Source organism: Lissotriton vulgaris, chromosome 9 (genome assembly GCF_964263255.1).
Source record: "Lissotriton vulgaris chromosome 9, aLisVul1.2, whole genome shotgun sequence".
NCBI lineage: Eukaryota > Metazoa > Chordata > Amphibia > Caudata > Salamandridae > Lissotriton > Lissotriton vulgaris.
In genome coordinates this window covers 1,123,843,255-1,123,858,313 of record NC_141697.1, presented here as the reverse complement: position 1 = coordinate 1,123,858,313, position 15,059 = coordinate 1,123,843,255, and the positions used below count along the sequence as shown (strand labels likewise).

Below are 15,059 nucleotides of genomic sequence, written 5' to 3'. Positions count from 1 at the left end.
GGTTATCATGTTATAGCTCTACACAACATGTTTTGTTGATTTTCATATATTTATTACATTAAATATCTTGATATATGTCATTGCCATTCACATGCAAAGTTGTCTAAGAAATATCATGATAGAGGGTCCCGGAAAAAACTTGAGAATATAATTTTTTCAGAACTTAAAAAAACTAATAAACATTTTGAATGCTCTTATGAATAATATTTTAAGCAACATAGCTTATGACACAATATTGCGTAGAAAATAACATGAGATATATGAAGTTAGAATAGGTGGGAACCCATATGCAAGGTGCATTCAACTTTGGATGTGAAGGACCAGATCTATGCCAGATATCCAGGATTCCCTTATCAGATAGATTTATGCATAATTGATACATAGTTGTTCTAAATAATTGTTCTAAATAGAATTCATTTGTTAATCTGAAAATTTTGCATGAACCTAACTCCCCTGGACCTAGAATAAGTATTAAATAATTACAGACATAATTGAATCACTCCCCCAGGATGTTCATTGTAGACCCAAGAGGATGGTATTATATTCAGGTTTTTTAGACTATCAGTATAAGATACGCATACATAGATGACATTTAAGTTTAGGTGGTTGCCATGAAAATCTGGCATGGATGCAGACCTTTTAGATGTGTATCAGCACCAAACTACACAAAATGTCTTCTTGACCTCATGATACGACTACAGTACTTGTACCTTCCTGTATGGTTTTAGACTGAATAAGGTACAAGAATGGGTGCTAAAAGGTTTCAGAATAACTGAACATTTTTGTCCACTCTTGAGTTTAGGTTCGATTTATTCATTGCATCCACAGGCAGTTGCAGGTGTATAGTTAGTGTTTGCTTGAAAATCTGTTTGATGAAGAAGAGACGGTAATAATGCATTGTTATGAAAAAGCACACCTGTCTCTATATTGTGTTAATAGTATTTCATCCCATTATTTTGACACCTTTTGTTGTCATACAGTCTTGTACTCTGCTGTCAGTAAATGTACAAAGTGGGAGTTCAAATCAAGATAATATAATGAATCAAAACACATAAAATAGGTTTCACATTTAACATATATTTAAATATAATAATTGATTTTCCTTTCTGTTTTTTTTTGTTTTGTTTCAGCTACCTCAGGCTCAAAAGGTAAACACTTTTCAATGAACTGTTTTTCGTTCCAAGAAATCAAGGTTGATGCATTGATGCATGTGTACCATGTTAAAAATTTGATACAGCGGCAAGACATGAAATGGTCCATCATGTCACTTGACTTGCCCAGTTCAACTCAATGAAAGCTTCAACTGGTATTGTTGCCAGTTTTTATAAGTCGTTTAAAGATAGTGTGAATTTTTCCATTGTTTGAAGTCTATAAACAGCTATATACAAGATTCAATCCAATGCTTTCTCATTGTCAATGCATTGGCAATACCACCTATGCATTTGCACCTAAAATGCTAAATTATCATAATCTAATGTTCCTTTTTAATGGTTTACAAACTCTTCAATTTTTGTTGAAGAGTTTGTGGACTTGGTTTTACTCAATAATATAAACACAGTATGGTCTTCCAAAGAAGAATATTGTGCAGTGGCTCATAAATATAATACTGGTTAAGGTTGATTTTACTATGGATCTGAAATTTGTCATCCTTTGTTAAAACCCCTCTTAATGAACTGCTCATTGAGGTCCATGTATGTGACTCAATTGTGTTTTGATATGAGTGGTGTGCTGTTATTTATGTATTTATATGTTGTTCAACGCAATTTTCATGTGCAGAGTAGCAATGATGTTTTGTCAATGTTTTAAAATATTGTTATCTTACCTTAAGTACACTAATTTTGTTTTCAATATAACCATGTTAAATTTCTATGAGGTGGGTCCTTGATTCAATTATTGTAATTCACAGTCACACAACCTTTGAGCATCATGAGTTGAGAATGAATAAATTAGTGCATCACAAAAGAGTTTTCTGTACTTATAAATTCGAATATTTTGTGAAACAGATACTACTCAACATTTTAAAAATAATAGAGATGCTTATTAATCTATATTGCAGCCCACACATTGAATGATCCACAATATATTTCTAAAGTTATTCTTGTACTAAGGACTAGAATGCATTGTGTACCCATTGAAGAGACAGGCAAATCTCTTTAAAGTATAGCCCCTAACTGTGTCAGTAATGAATTATTAAAATATACAAAATGAGCACACAATAAATGCATCCCATACAATCAAAATGTTGTTAAACTAACATGCCATAGCCATGTGTCCCCTCTGACTTTTCATTTTCCAAATTTGTATTTCTAATGAGCCTGGTAACATGAGGTCATGTACAAAACAATACAGCGTGAATAAAGTCAGGCTTTCTATTCTATATACTCTATTCTTTCTTTGTATTATTCCAGAAACAGCACTATACCAAAACACATAGTTCATAGGAGTGCTCCATAAATAAGATTATCATTCATTCCATGAAATATATATATATATTTTTTACCAATAGGGTTTTTCTCAACATTGGAATTTAAACAAGCAATAAGAGACAATGGGCCTGATTTAGAGTTTGGTGTATGGGATACTCTGTCATAAAAGTGATGGATATCCCGTCCACTATATTACAAGTGCCATAGGATATAATGCATTTGTAATACATCAGACGCATATCCATCCTGTTTGTGACAGAGTATTAAAGCTCTGGGGCAATCGCAAATCACTTGGCCCTTGAACTTATTTTCATTATGTCATTTTAACCAGTTAAAGGCATCAAGGAAACAAAATCCATGGTTACAAGTTATTGACACATCATTCATGCATATATTTTCAATAGGCTGCTGCTAGATCCATTTTAGTATTATCATGAATTTCTTAAGTGCCTGCTATCTAAAAGCTAGACAGTCATCCTTGGCATTCATTTATTTATTCTGTGATTCAATCCTCTGGACATGAAGGAATTTATTTATTCCATTTTAATATATGTTTCATTGAAATGTGATGGCATCAGACAATGCCATTTGATTTTTTCATCATGTAAATCTCCAATTTTAATGTTTCAGCATACATTTTAGGAGGATACTTTGCATGTTTTTGAAATAGGTCTGTAATGTCACACCTTAAAATCAAATGCATTTTCATCTTTGCATCCATTGTATGTTTTAGTCTGGTTCAATGTGATGTTAGAGTTCTTATCATGGGACTGTATGAACATACACATGTGTATTTCAGCAAATGGTGGTATGGGTTGCAATTTCCACATCAGGATAATATTTTCGCTGGATTATATGAGACAATTGTCTTTTTAGGATACAATAACTCAGACTGTGCAATGATAAATTTGGAATCTCAAATACTTCACCTGAAACCTGCGAACCATAGCAAAATGTAATGAAATATCATTGCATCCTACAGCAAGGTGACATATCAGGTAGTCAAATAGCAAAACAGTTGTCTCCCCTGTCACGTGCAGTACATTGTTCACCCTGTAGGTGAAACTTCAATGATTTGCTTGCACATATCAATAGATTTATGATTTTTTTTGATTAAAGAACAAAAATGAATTCTTATGATGTCCAATAACATGTGTTGATAGTGCCTAAATTGAATTAATATTTATAAGTGAAAGTAGTCATTTTTATCGAGGAGCATGGAAATGGATGTTGTAATTGTATCAACAACATAGACGATGAGTTATTGTAGAGTTTTACCAGTGAGCAGGTGATAACAGAAATGACTTTTATCTGCATTATCATTAAGTAGACTTTACAATTCATTTAAACAAATGGTTACCTCCCTGACTTAATGAAGAGCCTGAAAACGATAGGACACTAAATGGCTCAAGAGTTCTCATAGTCTTTCTTAGCTTATGGGGGTTTTGGTCCCAGTGCAGGGAGGAGATGTTTACTTTTCTGCTGCTCAGGAAGACATACTATAAAGAGATTGCATAATATTCCAAATGTCTTAATAGGAATCCTTACAATTAACTTCTGCTACTAGTGTTTCAACAGATTATAACTCGCTATTTCAGTTACAATAGATGTAATAATGGTTGTATTCAATAGGTGCTTGTTAGATGAATCCACTCTGCAATAATAACAATAGAATTTTTAGAATGTTCCTAACAAGAACAAAATAAACCACAAAGTATTTATGCCAGGTGTACTAAAGTGGTTTTGGTGCAGTATGTTCTTCTAGGTATGTCTCTGAGACCCATGCATGATTCTCATCAGTGAAAACAAAGGCGTCATCATGTAAACTTTGTCTCCATGAATTTAGCATCATGCTGATGCGCTGAATTTTAAATAGGACACCCAGTTTTCCAATGTTTTAGACATGTACATATGAGCACAGAAAACAGCAGATTATTGTTTGCTTTTATTTTGGAAAATAGAAAATTGGACAAAATTGGTATTCATGTGGCTCCCACTGTCAGCTGTGGCTGCCATAAGCAAAGGGTGGTGGGGAGGTTCGGAAGGATTACAATAATTATTTTTACAAAAGTACCTTTTGCTACCTCGGCCGTCTCCAGCATCGGGTTCGCCACCTTTCCACTTTCAGGGTCCCAGCAGCCGCTGAGGCCCAGACTCCCATCCAAACTCTGTGCTGCAGAGCAGCGTGAGGATTGGTATGAGCAGGCAAGAAAGACACCCTGCTCAGACCAGGGAGTATGTGTGGTTTCTCCAGCCCGGCAGCACAATGCAGCTGGCTGGAGAAAAAAGCGTGTATATGTCTTTTGGTCGGCCTGAAACGGTGCGCTAAAACACATATGCGCGCTTAGGGCCCGATTATGATCGCGGACGGACTTTAGTCCGTCTGCGACCCCTGAGGAGGAGGGAGCGTCCGCAGGGGCTGCGGCGTTCCCTCCAAGCAGATTAGGATGTGACCACCAGGGTAACGGTCACATCCTCTATCTTTAACATTGTGGCGGGTGCAGCTTCAAGTTGCACCCGCCGCAAGGCTCAAAATGCATGCAAAGCATTTGCATGCACAAAGCGGCAGACACCGTGCAGTGCCTGCTGCTTTGTGCATGCAAATGCAGGGGGGTATCATAGGTACCCCCCATGTGCACCCCCAACACCCCTTCACCCAGGGCACCCGCAACGGGCCCCCGGAGTGAAAGTCCGTATGCTTTTCCACGGCAGAAAAGCCGCCGCGGAAAAGCATGTCTTTCCCACCATCCTAATATGGCTGGCGGTGTCTGTTAGACACCGCCACCATATTAGGGCTTTTCCGCCATGGTCGTAATGCGGAAGGATGGAATTCAAGACCCACCAGCCATCCTAATATGGCGGTGGGTCTTTGGAGGCTCCGCAGCGGTTTTTCTGCATCCTCCGGGCCGGCGGTGGCTTCCGCCGGCCCGGAGGATGCAGAAAAACCGCAATCATAATCGACCCCTATGTGTGGGGAGTACTAGTAGCACTCCTCTTAAACCCTCCCATGCCTAAGCCCCGCCCCTTCCAACGCCACTGGCCAAGAGCCAGCAAATGTAAAATAAAAACGATGCAAGAACATCGTTTTATTTTACATTTGCTGGCTCTGAGCCAGGCAGTGAGGCGACATTCCTCCACCATTGTGGAGGAGCCCCCACTGCCCACTGTAGTAAATCATGAGTGCCAGGTCAGTAGATGTACAGATTTACTGCTTGTGGGAAAATAAAAGAATTACCAGATTCCTTATGAAACTAAAGCAGCTGTAATAGTGTAAAATGTATAATGCTAATGTTTTCAGATGGGTGTATTGTGTGATATAGGGCTGCTTGCTGCTCTAAAACCTACAGGTTTGTGTTTCAATTTTTGGTTAATTTAATGTGGAAACATACTAGTTGAAACTCAGTTTTTCCCAGAAAACAAAAATGAATATGAATGAATGCAGATATGACAATAAGATATGTTGTCAGAAATGTGACAACATACCATAAAACTGGGTGCTATCTTAAATAGCTGAATGTAGGTGCTAACTCAGTTTTCTAATTTTGACAGTATGAACTGAATGCATAAAACGGTGAGTCTTACCGAAGAATGCAGCCTTCTTTATGTAAAACACAGTAGAACAGTTTAAAAGCTTCTGCCATGGTATTTTAAAGAAATAAGACCTTTAATCGCTCGTTTGACCTCGAAATCGTGATTTCCATACCACGCAAAATCACAGGATGCTCGGAGGGCCCCACAGGTCCGCGGGGTAATTCCATTTAACAATCCACCAGAGAACCTCCGCCACTTGCAGCATTAGAGATGCTTGCCCTTTTAAATGAACGCAGCGGGGCTCACGCTTTGCGATTCGTCTCCTGCTGGAATGTTTACTGCTGCTTACCCTTCACGGGGAAGCAAAGATGCATGGGGTTATACATTTAGGGCACCTCCAGAGAACTTTCTCTGCGGTATTTTAACAGTGGGCTTTTCTTTAATAACTGCACAGACACTATCTCGAGTTTCGTCTTGAATAGATTTTATTTCATTTAAATATACATATAATAGTGTCTGGTTTGAAGGTGTTTTTCCAAGCATCCCAATGCCACATTATTTTGCCTCTCTCTCTTGTTGGTTGTCCGAGTAAGTGAACTGCTGTACTTCCTGTAGTTTGATGCTCTTACGTTCAAACAACTGAAGCTGATGGATCTTACAGTACCTCATTCACCTTGTGCACGTCGACGTTTTGTATTAACTGTCACTGAGCCAGTCTGCAGAAATGAATGGAGCTCGAATAGATTCCAGGACAGGAGAGCAAGAGAAAGGTCCCATTAAAGTGCACATAAGCATTACGTTGGTATTTCATTTCCTTTGTATCTTTTGTATCTCTTTCTTAATTTCCCATTCGTTCTGATCTTTACTTTTCCTTTCACTCTGTTTTCTCAGTTTATATTTTTTTTCTCTCTCTCCCTCCATCTCCGTCGTTTTCCCTACTTTGTCTGCCCATTTCTGTCTTTCACCCTGCTTTTTTTCCTTTCTCCAATTCATGGGCCATATTATAGAAGTGCCGCAGGGGCGCAACAGGTGTTTGCGCCCACTTTGCGTGCCCCTGGAGCACTTTGGCATTACAGAAGGGGCCACAGACGCTTGTGCGGCTTTCTGTAATACCGATATTGTGGTGCACATAAAGTGTCAGCTCTATTTTCAGAGGGCCTTCCCTTATCAGCATGGTGGTATGCCCCATGCAAATGAGGGAATCCCTTTGCCTCTGCACCCGTGCCTTATTACAGACACGGGGCAGAGGCATAGAAGCTCTCAGGAGGCACACTGACATTGTGCCATCTAAAAGGTGGCACACTGTCAGTGCACCCTGTGATGCCAGCCCTCTGCAGGGGGAAAAGGAGGTCCTGTGGACCCCCCCACCCCACAGCCCCTTGCAGGCTGGTGCAGTCACTCACTGCACCTGCCCACACGGGGACCTCCAAACCCACTTCAAAGTGCAGGCGGGTTGCCATCTGCACTGTGAATACACGGAACGGATTTAAGGCAGTTCCTCCATTTTTCACCTGAATACACTGCCCTGGGGGGCAGCATGAGTTTGTGGCTGCCCTAGGAGCAGTGCATTCATCATAATACGGCGCATTTTCACTGTTTCCTCTGGGCTCACCTTTTAAAAGGTGCGCCCATTGCAAACAGTGAAAATGTGCCTTTTGTGTAATACAGCCCACTATGTCTCAATTTTCTCGCATACTCTTTGCATGCCTTTTATTCTATACTCCTTCCTGCTCACTCACGCTTACCCTGTCCCTCAGTTTACTCTCATATTATCCTTCGCTATCTTTTGCGCCCCTCTTTCACACTCTGTAAATGTGCACCTCTTCCACTTTCCCCAGCTGCTTTTCCCTGTGTCTCTCTGCATGCGCATGGGCCTATAGATGTGCAAAGACTATAATATACTCATATGAATCTCTATGCAGACTTTAGTCAGATGCTCTGCTGTGATGGGTTATGCATTTTCCATTTAAATGCACGTAATACTATACAGTGCCATTTGCTCATCATGGTATACATTGGTAATATACTCTGCAGAAAGTGTTGCAAATACCTACTTAACACATGTTACATGTACTGTTAGGCGGCGGTGCTTATGGAAATGCTTGGTAGAGAAAACATGCAGGGAATACGGATATTTTCCTGTTTTTAGGAACCACCCCTCTACATAGTTGATTCAATTAAGCTATTTTTATCAACGGTCCTTTTAAACATATATATAGACCCACTGTCAGGGATCACAGGGGTTTGAGATGAAGATAGATGATAGACATATAATAGTTTTGATTGGCTGGGATTGTGGTAAAGTTGTGCAAGACTACCTTATTGATGAGCAGGCTTGGTTGAGCCAGTAAAAAGGATTAAGATGGAGACTAGGTTGATTGGAGTAATGACCCCTGTCTGCGTATTATTGTGAATGGCAGGCAACCATGGAGCTCCCTCCAGTGATATCGACATTGGTCTAAAATGTGTGTTCAGGTTTGAATAGAACCATGCCCTGCATAGTTAAGCATTGGAGGTAATAACATATAGCAATCATCACCTAAGGCTATGTAAAACATGTAACAGTGGACTGAGTTGATCCGAGCAGTCATACCATTTTTGGTGAACTACACTTTTTACATAAACACAGAAATACTGGTACCTTCCATTTCCTCATTTCATTGAGTCCAGAATAGGAAGATCACAAATATGGTATTGTTATATTATTTCACCAAGAGCAGTGTACGGTACTATATGAAGAATAACATAAATTGTTACACTTAGGAGAATGAGTAAATGTTCTTGTATAAGACACAGTTTAAGAAAAAGTCCATGTAAAACATTTTTTTTAACCAGTACAATGAGAAAAGCCATGTACATTAAAATAAAAGTGAAACTATTTAACTAACAGTGATGACCTCATCAACAAAATATGGTTCTTCTTGGGGAGTTGATCAAAAAGAAGCAAACTACTGGGACAGAAAAATCTCAATTGCGGCCAAGATTGTAATGATTGCATGCCCTGAAGCATGGGTTTCAAAAGTGATGTGATAATTAAAATTAATAAAGCATAAATGATTAACCCTGGGCGTAGGACTACGCAACGCTCACATAGTTTATGCAACTACTCGCTATGCGAATTGCACGTAGCACAGTGTAAAAACGCTTAGCGTAGCAGGCATTTTGTGCTTGCTCGTGGCCCTCAACGTCAAATTGGCGACCGCGAGCGAGCAAAATAACATTCCGGCGAGACTTTTCCTCGTTCGCGATCAGCAACATCAAATTGCCAATCGCAAGCATGGAAAATAAACCTCCCGGCGAGATTCTCAATGCGTGGAGGTCAGGTTTCTCATTGCGAGTGGTCGCGTATGCTTGCGACCGCTCGAGATGAGAAACTACCAGTCCGCATTGAGAAAGCTGCCCCTTGAGTTCAAATCTACTCGAGCGGCAGAAAACGACTGCTTGCACTGTGCAAGATGCGGTTTGCAATGATTGCACAGTGCGTACAAGCATCCGGCACTGTGGCAATCAGTGCGAACAGCATTTTTGCACAGTGCACTACGCAGTTCGCGTAGCTTGCGTAGTGCGAAGTACACTTTGCGTAGCAACGCGTAGCGCTATTACACGAACTACGCCAAGGGTTATAAATGATGTACCTACATATGGACATGTGAAGTATATTAAGCAGATACTAGCATATATGCATCATGCTGCAACCTTTATAAGTAATGGATGCTTCACATTAATAATCCCAGAATATTAGTATAGTCTATGTTCTTGTTCATCACAGCTGCCTCACTGTCTAGGTCGGGTAGGGAAGAAGGCCCTTTCCCCATGAATATCAACAAATAGTGCAAATTACCTTAATAAGATTATTAAAATTGAGTCTCGAAGTAAGCACAGTTCAGACTGTTTTCTTAAAACTGCGTATGTGATGAAGATTTTAAACACAGACACGCTGTAGCTTAGTGAGATACGATCACCATTATAAAAGACTGGACCGAATAATAAGGTCTTGGACATTACTGTGTTCATTTGTCTCCATGATTTCAAGAAGCCTAAAAGTGGCCTTACAGTGCCATTGATTGAAGGAATGATAAAAGGAGACTCTCTCAGTCGTTCCATCTCAATTCAACCTTCCCTTGAAGTGCATTCTGTTTATGACTGACTGTGCAGTTGAGTGCTCCTGAGGGGCTAACAGGCAACAGACAAAGCAACTAGCAGCACTCAATCAAATTTCTACAGAAGACATTACATAAACTCCTATCATGCAATCGTATTCTAGTTTATGGCATAAGCATGAATTAATTCAGAATGTAATGTATTCAAAATAAGGATGTTGATTTCCTGGAACCGAAATACTTTGCCAGCTTTTATCACCTGAGATGGACCATCACAAAATCACAAGAGAACTTTAGATTCTACTGTGGAAGCAGAAATGCAATATCAAGGGTGGCTACTAGGTTTAGCAAATCCTTCCTCTACAGAACAATCATCTTGTTGTCATTTGAGGGCTATATCCAATCTATAGCTACCTTAAACCATATTAAACCCTTGCCAATGATATTTCAAACAAAAGCCTACTTCTTCTACTACAGTATGATGTGGTATTAAAAAACAACCAACGTTTTTTTCTACTAGTGAGGAGTCCAATTAGCCAATGCAATGCACACTACTAACTCTGGTTTGTCACATTTCATTTTGATTACCTATCCCTTCTTTATTGTCCTACTACTGACCTCTTCAAATTTTGCTGTAAATGGCCTGGCCGAAATCCATGTAGTTTCAGTAAACTTCCAAAACCAGCCGTTAATAAAAGTATGGGGCATATTTGGGCCTCAGAGGAAATTTCAGACTTTACTTCCAGCTACAGGTATGAATAGAGGGATTCCTTTAGCTGAAGGACTACTCTTCCACATTCTAACAGCAGCAGCTATTGGTGTGTAAGGAGGTATAGGGTCCACCTTTGTTATGTCACAAAGAGGAATTTGCACAGACGTGGAAAAAACCCTATTTTGTATTTGCATAGAAAGGAGTAGACTGGGGCAAGGCATGGAACATTGCTACTTTGTACCATTTTGGTCAATTGCACTAGCATTACCTTCAATATGACAACACGAGAAGTGCAGTTGTGTTGCCATACACACAGCCTTCTCTGAAGCTACTGTTCCTATTGAGCATGTGCATTTAAATTGTGATCAATAATACTTTTGTTACACCTGTATAGGTGGACAAATGATACCCTTTCATCTAAGGAAATATGGTTTAGGATTTTCCCCTTTGTACTGATGCTGCCTGCTGTATTTAGTAGTACTCGACCATTGACAATAGGCTAACAGTAGGCCTAAACGATGAACTTGTAGGAGTCAAATTCACATCCAGTTCTTGTATGTTCCGTAGTGCTTGGCTATCCAATAATAAATGAGCGACAGAGCCATCTCAATGAAAATATGCACATCACCTTGGTGATATAGGGATGTGTGTATTTTCTTATAGTACCCATTCATACATGGCTCATGAGTCCATGTTCCTTTTGACTGGAACCCAAGCTTTCTCTATTAAATGGATTGCTAAAAAGTGTGATGGGACATCCATCAAGACTTACAATATCTAAATGCACTGGATAACTAATTCACCATACTCACAAACGTTTGTGCATTAAATATTGTACAGAATTTAAGGTCTGGCACTTGGCTACGAAGTAATAACCTGATAATTGAGATACATGTATTTATTGCAGATCAGCATATAACATTTGACATTTCACTTATGCATGTCACAAAATAGACTGGAAGCAAATGGCAAATTGATTATTGATTGCACATTTTCCTACTGTAAAATCAAGCACACAGGTACCTCTGAACAAGGTAAGAGATAGTAAAGCTCGAGGTGCATAAATCATTCCTCATTTTGAAACATTAGTGCTAATACAAAATGTACCTAAGATTGTGGGCTTGATTCTCAAATGTTGGTGCATGACTATAGGTGTGACTTACGCTTCTAGTTCTGCTGGTTCATTCATGAATGTCTCGAGTAATCTTCCATTAGTTATGGCTTACTACTGGAATTTATGAGTATGCAATACGGAAGTCACTATAAAATCTATGCGAATCTGGCACAATGTTTAATAGATGGGGTTGATAATCAAAATGACAGTTCTGCTTTACTGTATGTAATGGTCCTGTAGACATATTCATAGCTGGATATTCAGATCTAAGCAAATTGTTACAAAACTTCAATCAGGCAGGGGCACATTGTAGCGATTTAATAAAATCCCAATTAGTTCATTTGTTAGAAAAATATTGATGTAAGTTTTCATCAAATTGGGACAATTTTCAAGCTTGAATTGCTTTGAAATGTTTATGTTGAAAATAAGGCACAGTAAAATAGTGTTAAATGTTTTACAAATTGCAAAAGCTTACAGTACAATGTTTTTCTAAACAAAATAATAAAATAAGGATTTAATTGTTTAGCAAAGAGAGTAACCAAACAATAAAAAAAATATTAGAGTGGATTCAGTTGCTGTTTGCAGAATAGTGCTGTTCTGGGCTCTGACAGATTATATGCACATGTTGTCAGGTATACACAGTTGCATAACACTTCTATTATTGAGGGTGCAGCTATGTCAAAAAAATGAAGTTCAAATATTTACTGTATATCATTGTTGGAAATTGACCTTTTTAGGGTGCTTTGCCTCGACTTTTGCTTTTGTCCCTCCTATTTTTTCTCTGATTCTCATGCTAGCCTTAGAACTTTGAGTGCTTTGACACTGCCTTTCAGTTGCAAAGAGCTGTGCTTGTCATTTACATACTGGTGATTGGTATAGACATGATCAGCTGATTTGAGTTAGCTGTAAGTCCTTTGTCCAGTGGTAATACATACACTTAGGGTATGTAACTCAAATTATACTAAGTGGGCCAGCAGCACTAGTTGTGACACCCACAGAGATAGCTCTTCAAAATGTACAACAGGTTTGCCATGGCGGGGCCTGCGTGTGCAGGTTACTGTTACTCAGCTTGGAATTTAAAAAGCTACTTGCCAAGTTCTTCCTGTCTCTCTACATCTGAGTACTCCCTTGGGGCAGGGTGTGGTGTAGAGAAGAGGTAGGGCATGTGCATATGCGCTACATTCCCTAGTAGTGAATAACATCGGTTCAGTACTGTTAGGCCTGCTTCTTGCATTGATGAAAATGGGGGATTTGTGGAAAGGCTATTGAGCTGTGAGTAGAAGAATCGTAGTATGGTATATAGTATTTTTGTATTAGCAATGACAAATCCTCTCCGGTAGTGAGAGTGGATCTGACATTACTAATGTAGAAATGCCACTTTGGGAAAGTTGGAATTTCTGTGCTCGTGGCTCTCTGTGTGCTTGCCAGTCTGTCTCCAATCTACATATGGGTGTTGAGGGGACCACTACATCTCTGCATTCCTGATAGACGGCCATAAACTAGAGGCATTAAACAGAAACTACAGACCTCTGCCTGTGAGGGGCCTTCTGACATGGATAAGAGGGATGGAATTTGAACCTCCATTCCAGGAGGCAGGGTTTTGGCCCCACTAAAAATATTGATCGAACCTCCCAGGGTAGGATGGCAGACAGGACTTAATTTAGAGGAGAGCTGTGAATTTCAAGGGTGGGCTTTTGAACTGATCTCATCTTCAAAGGTCATTGTGGGTAACTCTACTGGGCTTTGTCCTCAGGAGTAGAGAGATGCTTTTGGGGTTGGAACTATTCTACGCTGATTTGATGCTGGGACATCGACAAGAAAAACCAGTGGGGCAGGAGGGATAGGCAACTGGATTATCCAGGAATGGGACTATCACTTGGTGGATTTTTGCCTGCATGTTTCTGGCCTGCAGTCAATCACCTCTTTGCGTGGCCCGTTGGTTTAAGCAGGGCCCGGTGGCTTTACTCCTGTATACGAGATCCCAGGTACAGAAAGGATCTCCCCATTTCCACGAAATCATAAGGACCATACAGGGTGCAGCGGAAACAGCTGGAAGTTTGGACAAGTACCATCCTAACATTTGCAGTATTCACACTGTGTAGTGGAGTGTGCTCCTAAAGATCAGTGGTCCACCTGTGGTGCCATACCTTGAGGAGCTTGAGAAGTACTGGGGAACTTTGCAGAGTCTGAGGAATTCAAGCTTGCAACCGGAAACCTTTGTTCATTTGCTCTTCATAGCGTGTGGTGTCCGTGCGGTGTTGGGGGATGTTTGCTGACTCTGAGGGGCCTGAGTTGGAAACTGGGCTGCCTATGACCTGCAGATTGGGAGGACGACAGTGCCTGACATCACAGGCTTCATCCAAGTTTGCCGGCTCCTCCCCCAGGACCCACGCCGGAAGGTACTCTGTTGTTGGTAACATCGTGACTCGACCTGAGTGTCCTCATTGTATCTTGTGTGCACCCACAGCTGTCTGCCTGGATCAACTGTGGCTCACACTTCTGTCTGGGGGGAAACATTTTCCCAAAGTGGAAGCGCACCATCTTCCGTCATCACAATCTTTTACTTATGGGAGGGATGGTGATCCTGCACTGTTAAAGGTACCACAGGATGCCTCAATGGCCTAATCCAGACAAACAAAACCATAACCATTTCCTCATGCTTAGGTGTTCTATACAATCTAATCAAAGTTTCTCTAGTGGGTACAAGTATATTATTGACTTGTGTAGTTTATAGTGACTGTGGGGTTAGGTCATGAGGGGTAGGAGAGAACTCTGACTTTTTGACCATTACAAGCTGTGAGCAGTATGCAATATTGGGATATGTTGTGTTCTAGGCTGTGATGGGGGAAAGTGGAATACCTCTGCAAAAGCCTGCATATATGTTCTCTCATTTTGATGTGGGAGGGATAGCTTTGATCGTGACTACCTCTGGAAAGTACAGGCAAAGGTTTATGTTGCTTTCGAGGCTGAGGGGATAACGGGGCAAGTGAATACCTATGACTGGTACATATATGCTCATGCCGTTCAGCTGCTAATTGGAGAGTTTAACAATTTCATATAACTGAAATGTTTATATAGGATGTGTATGTCGTTTTGATTTGAATGTGTGTGTAGTACCAAGACCAGTGTTTTATCAAATAGTGTGGAGTCTTTTTGTAGCGTAATCCGTGTTTTGA

At 40.1% G+C, this 15,059-nt stretch overlaps 1 protein-coding gene across 2 annotated transcripts in view; it reads left to right on the top strand.

The window, feature by feature from the left end:
- CACNA2D3 (calcium voltage-gated channel auxiliary subunit alpha2delta 3) overlaps positions 1-15,059 on the top strand; it is a 2,559,454-nt gene that overhangs the window by 1,471,933 nt on the left and 1,072,462 nt on the right. For both annotated transcript variants that reach the window (XM_086939135.1, XM_086939136.1), the window contains exon 14: positions 1,131-1,148. In XM_086939135.1, coding sequence (XP_086795261.1) covers positions 1,131-1,148 — 18 coding nt within the window. The remainder of the gene's footprint in view (positions 1-1,130; positions 1,149-15,059) is intronic.